Here is a 13,541-nt window from a genome sequence, read left to right on the forward strand (position 1 = left end):
CAGCTTTTACTTTACACCTCCAAGTTTATAAAAACCATTAAACAATAAAAATTGATTTTCACCATGTGGGGCCATAAAAACTATAATTTATCAAGGAGATAAATTACTCTTATATTAACCCCTAAATGTTTCTTTTAGTCTGCTGTGCTGAGTTAAAAGCCAGATTTCTTCACACGGGACTGTTTATAGCAAGAAACTCAACCTTACACCTGAACAACAGCCACAAAGTTGTTGCCTAACAATGTAGCAACCAATCACAGCAGAGCATTCCTCCCTGGAGGTTTAAAACAATTCATTTAAATGTGCTCAACACACAGAACACTCATGCAATGAAAACACAATATTAAACAGTTTGACATCAACACAGCAATAGGCAATAAGCATTTGTTAAAATAACAATAAAATGCCTGATGCAAGATTAACTGAAGGATAACACACTAGAACTAAAAATGTATTTTACCACATGATTTTGTCACCTGTAGGGCTGTAATGTTTTGCAATCTGGTCTCCCCAAGATTAAAATATCTCAACGACAACTGCTTCAAAACTCAGCTGCAAGTGTGTTGACTTAGGTCAATAGGAAACCACACATCACACCAAATTAAAAGTCTCTGAACTACCTACTTGTCTACTTTAAAACTGATTAACATCCATCATCAGTGGATAAAACTCCAAATGTTCTCGGTCTTAGACATTTATCCTGCAGGTCTTCAGCTTCTTAATTAAACCGAAAGTCAGGATAAAAATCCATTGTGGTGTATCTTTATGTTGATATGAACTCTGGGAAAACCTTCCAGTAGATCTGAGTGAAGCAGTGTTAATTTTAAAAGCAAACTGTAATTTTATTTATTATACTTTATTTCCTGCTTGCCTTTCTTTATAATGTTTTGTCTGTTTTTTACTACTGTATTGTATCATTTATTGGCAGTATTACAGCTACCGTATCTGTACCAGAAAATGCTAAATTATGGTTCCATGCAGTCTTAATCTAATACACTTAACACTCTCTCTTTACTGAATTCTTTTGAGCAGCTGTTTCCTGACCTGAAGCAGTGCTAACAAGCTGTCATCTGACTGTTTTGCCTGTCATGCGTTTCAGTTGCAACCAACAAATGTATTTGATTAAATATTTATTCCAATGCCATTAATGTCCACTACAGTAGATTTGTGGACACACTAAAACCTGCACGGCAAACATAAATAAGCTGCGGGCTTTAAGTACTCAACATTAACTACAATTCACTATTGTTGTCTTAGTTTGCTGTGTGTGGGGGGGGTTTCCATGGAAACACACTTTCTAAATGTAGCATCACATCTGTTACCAGCTATTCAAACAGGTGGAGGTGTTCCATGGAGGAAACTGAGTGTTGATGTGTCCATCATCAGGTTTTCATAAACAGAATATACCACTGTGTTTACATCCGTATAAACTCGTTATTATTGTTACAATACGTCCATCTGTTCACCGTCTTTCTGCTTGTTTTGCCAAAATTTGAAGTCGGCCTGAGGCACAGAAAAATCCGCAATCATTGTTATCAAATAACCTGTTTATTTCATTGAGCTAATGAAGTCAATTACCTATCAACATAATGCCTTGGTACCCACGCCAAAATTTAATATGCCTCCACAAAAATCCATGAGTGCACAATATTGTTAATACAGTGAGTATGGAAAAAACTGTCACTCTTACTTGAACTTGAGAGTACAAACAAGAATCAATAATGATGGTGTCCGTTGTCTGATTATATCATAAATGACTACTTCTATTGCAATAGATGTGACATTTACAATGTTGTTAGCTTATGGCATGTTAACCTTGTTCAGTGATTGATCTCCCATATCAAAAACTATCAGGTTGGCATACATAACTTTCTTAAAAGGCAGTAGCTCAGTGTTCATTTCTAGCAGTAAAGACTATAAAAAGAAAGCATTTGTTATATCTGAGTCTAATGGTAAACATAATTGTGTCTATATCTTAATTGTAAATATCTGACATTGAGACAACAATGTAAGAAAAGTGTTCCGTAAAATTCCAATTGTCTGTCGGACATAAGGCAGTAGTGAAACAAGTTCTGCTTCATTAAAAACTACACATATAGAGAAATAAAATCATTTGTCAAAAACAATAAAACTTGATGCAAAAAAAATTAACATTTGACAGATTCAAGCTTGACAATGGAGCCCTCGACTCTTGCAGGTATAGTAGCATTGTCAAGCAGTAGTGTGTCCATGTTGTTACTGCTACTTGGGCGTTCCTCATCGCTCTCTTACTCCAGGTGTTGACGCTGTTTCAACAGCTGGATTCTGGCTGTGGCTGCTGTTGAATTTCCAGCCAGAGCTCGACATCCCTTCCCAAAAAGTGTAAACAGTTCAGCCGTAAAGACCGCTTTAAATTATAAATCATTGAGGGGGAGAAACGGGAGTGTAAAAAAAAAAAAAAAAAAAAAAAAAAACAAACTTAAAGTAAAAAGGGTCTCCAAGCTCCCGTAAGTCCATTATTAGGACACAGAGGAGATCGGGTTGAGCGGTGAACCCATCTGTGTCAGCACCTTGTCCAGCCATTGCAGGGGCCCGTGCAGGTGCACCTCGATCCAGCAGGGGGTGCTGGTGACATCCTGACGGTGATACTCAGCTCCCCAACCCTGAGAAGAGGTGGAACAAAATGCACAATTACAAATGATGCAATTATTAAAATACATGCTTGAAAGAAACAAAAATCCATGTCACCCTCTGCTGTATCTGTTCAGCTCACCTTGACGAAGCTCATCCTAATGGTACACATCTTAGTAAGCTCATAGACGGCCTCGAAGCCGTGGTTAACTGACTGGGCCAGAAGCTGAGCAAACTCCTGGTTGTTGAAAATCTTGAGGCTACATCCACTGGGGATCTTGCAAACAGTCGTGGGGTGGAAGCCATGGTGGTAATTACAGTTACGACTCTGGACAAAAATGCTGGTGTCACTGAGGCACTCTGCATACACCTCCCCTCCAACGTAGTACAGGTGCACTCCTGGTAAACAGAATATTAAAATCAGTTGCTTGCAAGAACAAACTGCACCGTGTCATTCTCACGCTGTTTGTGACCATCAGTCGTACCTTTGCCAATATGTCGACGTGTGTTCTCAATTGTGGAGTTGCGGTTGACGTTGGACAGCAGCCCGAGGCAGAAGCGGTTTTTGTTGTTTGAAGGGTCAGTGAAGCCGTCCACAAGCACACTGGTTGACGAGGCATGGTAAGCCTCTCCTACACGATTGTTCAGCTCATAGTAGACAATAGAGCACCAGTGGCTTGGCTCCTCGTACTCCACCGGCTGCACATCTGGAAACAGCAGGTAGGATTAAGACAGTTGAGCTTTAACTAATAACATCTTCACACACAAAACTCTTATGACACCAAGACATAGACTGGGGCAGATCTTACACAACAGAATGGATGCAGACAGAATCAATTCAGACAGCGTGACACAGAAAGCAGAACAAATAGAAAACACCGGATTCATTAGGGCATTAACTGGTACCAGTTCTCACTGAACTGTTCAATAAAGTAAATAAAGTATATTTATAAGTAAGTATATCAATTTATGTCATCTACATAAACAAGTTATCAGGGAGCAGGCTACCCTGCTGCCCAGACAGAAGCCCTAATAGTTTACATTACGGAAGTCTATCTTGTCATCTTTTTAGTTTTTAGCACTCAGAAAATCATGTTCCTGTGGATAATTCAATAGATTGAATCTGATTTGAAATATATATATTTTCCCCCCATTCTAATCCTGTTGTTATTCAGTTCGATCATGGGAACTGCACGGTGCACCACAGTTTTTGATATTCTGCAGATACTACGAAAGTACAAAATATTATAAAACTCCATTCAAAGAAAGGAATGATGCTGCCAGGTTGTACTATTTTCAATGCAGAACTCAGCTGTCAAACACATTTAAATGGTTTTGCAACCATGGTTTTAGTGTGTATTTAATTTGAATGTACTATGCACCTGTATATTGCAGTAAAAAAATGCAGACTAAAAATGCAATATATATTGGATTAGATATGTCAAATATTCCACATTAAAGGTCATGGATTAGGAGAATAGATTTCATAAAGGGTTTAAAAAGCTTTTAAACGAGGAAATAACTAAATGTTCACCTCAACATATAGACCAAATTACTGCAAAACATGTTTATCTAATTTATTTTGCTGTTGCAGAGGACTGCAGCACAAGAGTAACAAATAGGGCATTCAAACAACAATTCCGGCCCAGCCAGCAATGTGGTGCTAATGCAGACAATTAATTGTGAAGCATTCAAACTTTTTACAATTTTATTCTATCACCAATGGGTACTTTTTTTTAGTGTAGTGCTGCTGTTGGTCTAACTGTGAGCTCTCCTCACCTCCTCTGGCCACATTCTGTGGCACCAGGCTGCTGCTTGTTTCCATGGACTGGCTCTCCTGGCCCAGCTGCTCATCAGGGGGCATGTAGGCCGGGGGTGGGGTGTCAGCTGAGACATTAAGAGGGCAGTTAGCGAGGATGGGACCAGTTGCTGCTGCTGGCAAATGGTCTAACACACATACATACACATACATACACACACGACTCCCTCGACTCCAACAATCATCACAGGATCTGTACCCCGGAAATGGTGTCAGATTACACATATCCCTCTCTTGCTAAGCCACATGCTAACCCATTCCCGACAGAGATGCAACATGAGCCTTTGGAGCCCTTGTTGAGGCATACAGGAAAAAACAATGCACATAACTTCCTCCTGCAAGGACGAAATTTCAGTGATTGTGATTCTTGAAAGTGCAGACAATGACTAAATGTTGCAGGGCAAATAAGCTCAAATCCCTAAATCCTAAATTGCCATTAAAAACCTTGTCTGCCTGACTGCCAGCAGCCACCGGATGTGTCAGCAGATCTGGACTGGAGCAGAGTAAAGCACTATTCAGCCACACACATACAGAGCAACAGTAATATCCAGACACTGACTAACCAATCATAAGTATTTCTACAATATACAACGACAGCTACAATAGGAAACCCTCAGTTACGTGATAATTCGCCATGTTTAACGTATCTGTTTTTGTGCCCGGTCAGTAACAATGAGGCAGAAAAGCTGCTTGGCTGACTGAGTTAGTGTTTGACAGCAGCCAGCAGCCCCGGCTCTGGTGGACACTGCTTAGCTGACATTTTCTTTGTTCTCATTTAGGGGTGTAGCTTGATGAATATAATAACTTGGCTTGGTTAGAGTACTGTTAAGAAGCTTGAAACTAATTTTCATTGTGTACTGATGACAAAATTTATTGTGCATGGGCTTAAAACTATGATACTTTTGTAAACAATTAACCATGTCTCTCGACTGGGAGTGCTGGTAGTGACACAAACACGAAACTAGACTCACGAGGATGGTGTCTTTTTCCTTACATTACACAACACTAATAGCAGAAATTATCAAAGATCTGTGTTTATTAAAAGCTTTTTTTGTCAGCTACATGACAGCAACACCTCCCAGCTTGGTATCTTGCCCTGGGTGAGGTGCATCTGGATAATTTTACCTGGGAGCTGGAATGGACTGGAGGGACCCGAGCTGGCAGGAGAGTTTGGATAAGTACCACTGCTGGCTGGAGAAGGAGGATATGGAGAGTTGGGAGAAATGGGGAAAGAGCCGCCGCCGCCCCCGCCACCTCCAGTGCTGCTGCTGCCGCCCCCGCTGTGTGGCTGCTGGAAGGACTCAGGAAAGGTGGCGTTCAGGGGCATGTGTGGCTCGTTGTGGGTGAGGTTGCGGAATTGCACCAGCAAGCTGTGCTGAGGGTTGAACTCGCTGTGCCTCGGTACCAGGACTGGAGGGAGCACTGGATGGAGGAACAAAGCAGGGAGGGTGGAAAATTAATTGCAAAATGAATGAAACACACATAAAAAGGAAAGAAACGTATTTTCTGATGCTAAAAACTAACGGATCACTGTATTTAAAGAGCCCATTTCCACCACATCTGACAACAAGTACAACTTTCTTTTGCTTAAATGAGTTTCCTCCTTAATAATGTATCCTTTCCATTAACAAGGAAATGCAGGAAATGTTGGAACAAGAAGCTCTTGATGGGTATGCTCTTGGAAAAGTGGCTGTGTACACATTAGATGTAGAACTACAAGACTGAAACTTCCCACTGAATTCCCTTAATCAATAATGTCACCTATACAACGTATGAATATAATGAACATGCTCAAAACCTATCTGAAAACAGAATGGCAGACATTATTGTTTCAATTCTAAACAACTAGCTGTCAATGACTGAATATTTCAGCTCTAATACACATAAACACTTAACTCATCATAGGGCCATACCATCATATATTTTAGGTTAATTAATTACACATTACTGTAGCCTTTTTATATGATGGTGTTCCTGACATGATTTTTTTAAACCAAAAAATAATGCAACTCTATCAACCAATTGTGAATGAATTAATAGAATGCCAACATATACCTTGAAACAGTGTAATAATAAATAAATACCATTTCACAACACTTAAGTCATGCACTCCTGAAAAGATATTTCAGACCTTGGTAAAGATGCAGCCACAAAAGCTATTCAGATTTATTTTTATATTTGTCAAAAAGATTGTAGTGATTCCCCAGCCTTTTCATCTACTGAGTTCCAAGGCTAGCCCTCAAAACTACGCAGCCAGATTTTCTTTAAATGATGACATGCAGTCCCTCTGACCGACATGTGAGCCGCATCCTTGAAACGGTCAATACAGAGTTGGCAATCCCAAACGAACCCGGTGTCAGAAAGGCTGACCCCCTCAGGGTCATCCATGAGTGTATGTGATGGGATGTGGGAGTGACAGAAAGATTTAGAGAGGGAGTAGTGATGAGAAAGCGCTGGGAGTTTAGTCTGAGTGGTTTATGCATTTAGTAAGCCACTCTCTGATGCCACACCCCATCTGGAGTGCCTGAGGCATATAATCTAATAAGACTTCTAGAGCTAGTGATATTGATTTTCTGTGAAATGGAGGGGCGGGTAGAACAGGCCCATGTGATGAGAGACTCCTGACCTTTGTGGATTTGTTTACCAGCTCTTCAGTTTACTGAGCTCTAAAGGATGTGCACAGTTCCACATTGGTTTGATCTGCATTGTATTTACAATAATTTTAAAAATGAAATTAAAATTAAATTAAATAAAAACACTGATGCTGCTTTCCTAGTTGCATATGCTACATGCATTATAGCTTTGGTCCCAATTGTACCACACAGAACATTTAAAAGGTAGTGTATTTAAAGCTACTGTGAATGGGAAGAGGTACACCATTAAAATGACACATCTACTTAAATTCATACATGGTGTTAATTTGAATAAAATTTGTGTAAAAGAAGAGAGTATGTGTCACACCTTCTAGTGTAAGAATGCAACATACAGTCAAGTCAATATTCACTGACTACCTCACTTGGAGACAGCATTAAGTACCTACCAGGGCTCTCCACTCGCTTGTAGTGATATGGGTTGATGCAGACCTCCTTCTGTTTGGAGCCAAACGGGTACTCGCACACCTCCAGGGGCTTGAGCTCATGGTGGGACTGGAGGTCAGGCCAGCGCCATACCCTGCAGTAGATAACATGAGGAAGACCTTTCCTGTGGGAAACCTGCAGCCGGCCGTCCAGTGATCTTGGAATGGTAACACACTTGCTGGGCTGTCCCGGGCAGCTCAGGGCTTTCTCGAGGTCCTCCATGGCACCTTTCTTTTTCTTCAGCTTTTTTACGAGGGCATCCACTGCCTTTTCTGCCCATTTTTCCTCCTCATCTCCCTGCTTCCAGCCGAGCAGACGTTTGACTGCCGGGCTTGTGAAGGAGAAGAGACTGGACATGGAGGTCATTCTTCAAGCTGTAGTGTCGGAAAAAGGGAGGAAATTTTTTCTGGACGGTCACTTCGGGTCTGTCCAAAGGGTTTACAAGACTCTTGCTGATGATCTCCGAAGAGCAATAGAAGCCTAAAAATGTCGGTGAGCGAGTGTGAATATAAGTGTCTGAGTACAAGGGGTGAGGGGAGAGGAGGCTTTAGCCTTGTCTGACCAAGGACAGGAAGCAGGGGAGGGACGAGAGTCAGCAAGCAGGACGCAGCTGCTGCTGCTCAGGAAGGGCCCTCCAGCAAGCTGTCCGGAGTTGGGTCACCACCACTGATGGAGGGAGGGGGCTGCAGGAGCTGAGATCAGGACCTGTGTTGAACTGAAATGCTGCAGCAGGTCTCACTGGTGAGAGTGTGATACCCGTCTCAGAAAGACTTGATCATTTCGCAGTAACTCCCAGCTCCTCTTCAGAATGACTTCTCCAACCAGTCAGTGTTTCACTCTGCCACAATTCTGCAAAACAGAAAGAAAAAGCAGCCAATTATGTCGAGATCAAGCACTACCGATTTCTAGATCAACAAGCAAGCATTTCATTACATTTGTAAACAAGATCACAACTAGAATATATTTTTAAAAAGAGAATTATTTTAAATATCAGGACAGCATGTGACAAGCACTATTCTCAGTCAGCAGGATGATCAAAAAGCTCTTTGTGCCTTTTTGATCTGACACATCATTTCCATAAAAGAGCCTCAGTCTTGATGAAACTCGGATGACTCAATGATCGGACAGGTGTTGTATGCAGAACTTGCAGGCATTTATGCATATGAATAGCATGTGGGGACACACTCTTACAGCCAACCAAATCGCTTAAACAAAGCGTGAAAGTGACAAGTTTGTCAACCAAAGGTCATCTAAAGTGATAGTAAAGCAAAATAAGAAAACAAATGCCACTTTAAAACTGTCAGTTTAACTGTGACTGGGACAAACTATTTTTCCTCCAGCTACCAGAGATGGTAAAAGATGTATTCATCAATACATCAACAGTTTGATATATTTGGATATTTATGGTACATATTTTAACTATGACCCCAATTGATAAAATGATGGTTAAGCGGGAACTTAGACAGCATACCGACATCCTGTCTGAGCACGTGCACAGGAACAGAAAGCAACAAATGAAAAGCGAGGATGCCAGCAGAGACGTGAGCAGCACATGGTCCATTAAAAATCCAGGTCTGGTTCTATAAATTAGATATATCATGTTTCTGTACAATCACAAGTCACCAGAAAAATCATATTAACACCTTGATTATCCATGTTAATGTAGTATTGCATCAGGATGTCTTTGATGATTGCTCTAACAAACTACTAGAGAGATAGTGAGCATTTGAGAGAGCCTTCCTGATGTACTGAAACTCTCACAAAACAAATTATGCTGCGATATATGACACTTCATTCCATACTATGCAGGCCAGCAGGCAGTGGGTCAACACGTAGCTGTAGCAGCAACAGCAGCTGTTTGGGGGCTTGTGAAACTGGCCTGGACAAAAAGGATGTAACCACAAAGAGCTGTTTCCTCCGTCATCCCATCTCTGGCTGATTCCTCCCTTCCAGCACACAGCTGTCCAACAGCACTGCACCCACTCCCACTGCTCATTGTTCTACATGCACATGAAAGTGAAGGGAAACCTCCAAAAGTAGGACATGAAGGCATACACAAAAATCATCAGTCTGCAAATGTTGATACTTTCTCTGGCTATGTTGCGGGAGTTGCTTCAACAGAGGCTGATCAGACTGACTAGACCAGCAGTGATTCTTCAGCTCATTGTTGAATTAGCAATGACAAGTAACACATTTGCAATGTAAGGAGAAGTCCAATTTGTCAGAAACAAGCTGGAGCATATTGTAGGATGAACACTGTAGCTAGAACCTGCCTGAAAGGACAATAAAAAGGATTTGTATCTCAGTGATGATCTTTCAGATAAAGTTCATCCTTACAAATTGCAAACCGCTCACTCAGACAGCTCATTGTGTTCTCAGCATCAAAGGCAGGAAATCAAATCAGTCTTGACTGCATTTACAATGTCTCATTTTGAAAAGCGGGAGGGAGGAGAACCACAGATTTACCAATCAGTGCTTGCATCTGTAACCATTGTTAAAGGTGTGAATTCCTGAGCATGTGGGTGACATAAATTTATTACAAAAACTATGACCTACATATTTTATATGTTGAAAAATCAGTCCTGGAACTCTTCTTATTAATAGATTGCACCATCAAAACCTTGATGCGTTTATTTGACGATTGTCCAATAGGAGAGGCATTTAATTTCATGTATCATTGACATTTTTTGTCTATATTGACAGGAACTGAGTAGTAAGAAGACAACTTGTCAAGAAACCATGAGTTCTATTTTATAAAAGGAATCAGTACAACTCAGGCGGTCTCTCCAATGCGCCAAACACTCTGCTAGAGATGTTAATCAATAAAAATCATCCTTAAATTATAAACAGATTAGTCCACATTAGTATGTGTTCATCGCAGTTTGGTCTCTTCTAGGTAATTCCGTCACACTAGCTTAAACAAGACAACGCTTAAAACTGAAAAAAAAATAAGAGTACTACTTCACTTACTGTGTATCCTATTCTGAAATGCTTGACAAGTATGAAGAACAAGGAACAGACAATATGGAAGAACGATTCGGTGAGAAGCAGGCACCCCCCACCTACACCACCCAGAGAAAGAGAGAAAAGGGATTCGTAAAGACGCATCTAATGTTACACAAATCCCCAAACAGCAGTAAAAATAGCTTTTAGCGCTGCTCCAACCCAGCGAAAATACAGTCATAAAACAACATTATTTCAGCGGCGTTAGCCAACTCTGGTATGTAGCAGGCTAATGTAAGTAACCATCTCGAGTTTGCTAACTAGCTTAGCAAACTTTAACAGAACTTGTTTAGCGTAAAGTTAGTTAGACGACTCATAACGGGGATAAATATCTACTTTGCGAGTTATGCTTACGTTATCTAAATACATAATTACACGAGGCACAGTTTTGTACCTCTTCACGGCTAGTCTCAGCTACCTTCCTCCTCTTCCTCCATTCCACAAACTTTTTTTGAACTTCTCGCTAACTGAAGCTAAGCTACGCTAGCAGTTAGCCCTCCGAGAAGAAGTGCCGAGCCTCTGTGGCCAGCGTACCCTGCTGATGTAGCCCGCTGGACTTCAATTACACCCTTTCAACTCAACTGTTAGACTGCCGTTTATCCCCATACCTCTCAGGAACGCACAAAAGCCATAGCCGTACTTCTTTTCGCGGTGGTTTACGCCGTAACTCCCGCTTTCTTAAAAACGTCTCCAGTTTTCCAGCGTTTCTTCCCTCCGTCTCTCCGTGCCATGTCCTCCAGATCCTGGAGACAAGTAGACTGGGAAGGCGGAGTGCGTATCCCTCCGCCGTGCTGACAAACTAGTGCTCGCTTTGATTTAACAGCTGCGGATGCTTCTTTTTAAAATAACCCTTAAAAGACTCTTTTTTTAAGATTCGCTGTAGTAGCTGTTTTAAATATTTTCCCAAATCCTGACGTTAAATTATTTCCTAAAAGACATTTTCTTGCGCATTGGTCGGAGTGTTCCGTGTGAACAAACTTTTTTCAGCATTTTTGACAGTTACAGTAGAATATCACGAAGCTGACGACAAATAACACATCACCAGCCGAGCCTGTGGCAGAATTAAATAAAAAATTCAGTCGCTTTGTTTTTAACCACCTCGGTGTTAGAAGTGTGAAGTCTTACGGTGGTCGTGCTGCGGCTCTGGAACGTCTCACAAGTTGCTGGCTCCACTGAGTCTGGAGCGCTGCGGTTTGTTGTGTATTGTTGTCCTTTGTAGTCACTTGTTCGACACTTTAGCGGTCCCCGCGTTGTTAAGCCCTTTAGCTTTAATTAATCTGACCAAATAGTCGCTATTCCTCACCCATTTCTCTAGACGGGCCGCCGCTCTCTGACAGGAAAAATCCTGGATTCTTCATTCAGTCTCTGGATTCCTCATGAAATGCAGTGATCGAGTCGAGCCACCAGCGGGCAACACGCAGCCTGATACCGGCTGTGATTTACAGGCAGAGGCGGAGATTTTAGGACGGTTGCAGGGGATATCAGACCACCTCAGTGTTTAGAACATGCTGCATGAAAACATGAAAAAGCAAAATGACTGTAAGTCTTCTTGCTAGACCATGTATATGATGGCAGGAAATTAGACATTTTCTTCATACAACTTACAAACCTTTCATGACTTGCAGTGGTGGGAAGTATTTCCTCAAGTACTGTTCTTCAGCACAATTTTGAGTTACTTGTTTTTTACTTCAGCATTTCCACTTTCTGCTACTTTATATTTACACTTCGTCACAATGATGTAGAATTTTTATTCCACTACACAAACTTGATGACATGGGTACTTTGCAAATATGGCTTAAGAATATAAAATATAGTCAATAAACAAATCAGGATGAAATATTCTCACTCAAATAAAACTGATCCCCGAGGGAAGATTCACATGCTACCCAGCAGATAAACTATATAATTACCCATACCAGCTTTTTTGATATTTTAACTATATTTTGATACTAATACTTACGTACTCTTATTTAACTTTAAATACAAGAATATCTACCTTGTGGTACTGTGCAAGAGTACTTCTAGGGCACTTGAGTACCATATCTGGTGTCTTGGAACTTTTAAAACTTTCCATGGTTTCTAAACCTGTGTGTGAAATATCCATGGTACAGAATATGATGCATGTTGTTTTTTAAAAGGTAGAGGAGACTTTTCTGTCAATATAATAAGATTAAAGATTCCTTCACAAACTGAGGTAGGTTCACTGCTTACTGCATGTCAGGCTGAGCTTTGACACAAATACACCAGAACACTGAGCATCAGAAATACATGGATGACACAGTCTGAAGTCATCAGACTGTGTGTCACATCCATGATGTGAAGTGTTGCAGGGAAAAACTTACACAACATACTTTAGGTGCCAGTTTATTTTGAAGCTGGATTCACTGCAGTTGAACAAAACCCAAAATGTTGCACGCCACTGTAAATAAAAGTCAAAATACTGCCTCAAGAAAAACAGGAATTCATTGATGTCTATGCTTATTACAATGCTAACTTCCCCAATTAAAGAAACCTCAGACAGTAACGATGCGTTCAAATGCAACCAGTGGAGGTGGGATATTTTTATAGGATAACATAGGAGGTTGTGACAGCTCCAATGCTGGTCGAAGGGTTGCCGCAATGCAGCGAAGACTTTGCATCAGTCTAATTCAATATTCACAGTGAACAGTGAGCTTCAGCTGAGTCAGAAAATTGCCCTCAAGCTTCAAAATGCAAAACACTTGAACCATTTATGTAAAAAAACAACAACGTGTTTTTGTGTTGGATAAATATGCTGTGACAATTGAAACATCCAACTTGCCCAACCAGCAAATGAAGCACACATATAAAGACTATTTGGCTTCTTAATACCTCAGTAGAAAATCCACCTTTAAATTCAGTTACACGTTATTCAGGTGCATAGTTTAGTGTAATTTTGTGACAAACTCTATTCTACAGCTTATCAACAAGAAACAACAAAGAGATCAAACACATATGGAACCTTTTTTACTGTCTTATCATAAAAGAAAGCTTGTGTCACGAGTGCCAAATGT

The 13,541-nt window shown here is 40.8% G+C and overlaps 1 protein-coding gene across 6 annotated transcripts; it reads right to left on the reverse strand.

The window, feature by feature from the left end:
* Positions 1 to 1,529: 1,529 nt before the first annotated feature.
* Positions 1,530 to 11,955, reverse strand: smad5 (SMAD family member 5). 6 transcript variants are annotated; one of them, XM_035945929.2, is made up of 8 exons: positions 11,118 to 11,257; positions 10,477 to 10,568; positions 7,470 to 8,355; positions 5,555 to 5,851; positions 4,390 to 4,497; positions 3,096 to 3,317; positions 2,753 to 3,009; positions 1,530 to 2,642 (listed from the first exon to the last, which is right to left on the reverse strand). In XM_035945929.2, the coding sequence occupies exons 3-8, from the start codon at positions 7,870 to 7,872 to the stop codon at positions 2,499 to 2,501; spliced, it is 1,431 nt and encodes a 476-aa protein (XP_035801822.1). In that variant the 5' UTR covers positions 7,873 to 8,355; positions 10,477 to 10,568; positions 11,118 to 11,257; the 3' UTR covers positions 1,530 to 2,498. The 6 variants fall into 6 exon arrangements, with proteins under 6 accessions (XP_035801822.1, XP_023120988.1, XP_023120982.1 ...); XM_023265220.3 differs by lacking the exons at positions 10,477 to 10,568; positions 11,118 to 11,257 and adding an exon at positions 11,813 to 11,955; XM_023265214.3 differs by lacking the exons at positions 10,477 to 10,568; positions 11,118 to 11,257 and adding an exon at positions 11,635 to 11,806.
* Between the last annotated feature and the right edge of the window lie 1,586 nt (positions 11,956 to 13,541).

This window comes from Amphiprion ocellaris, chromosome 13 (assembly GCF_022539595.1).
Source record: "Amphiprion ocellaris isolate individual 3 ecotype Okinawa chromosome 13, ASM2253959v1, whole genome shotgun sequence".
In the NCBI taxonomy this organism is placed as follows: Eukaryota; Metazoa; Chordata; class Actinopteri; family Pomacentridae; genus Amphiprion; species Amphiprion ocellaris.

Excerpts from the sequence above, each read along its gene's own strand:
- smad5 (XM_023265220.3), bottom strand. The coding sequence starts at position 7,872 with ATGACCTCCATGTCCAGTCTCTTCTCCTTCACAAGCCCGGCAGTCAAA. Across the intron at positions 5,852-7,469 it reads CAAGCGAGTGGAGAGCCCTG|TGCTCCCTCCAGTCCTGGTA; the intron begins GTAGGTACTTAA and ends TCCTCCATCCAG. Across the intron at positions 3,010-3,095 it reads ACGTCGACATATTGGCAAAG|GAGTGCACCTGTACTACGTT; the intron begins GTACGACTGATG and ends TCTGTTTACCAG.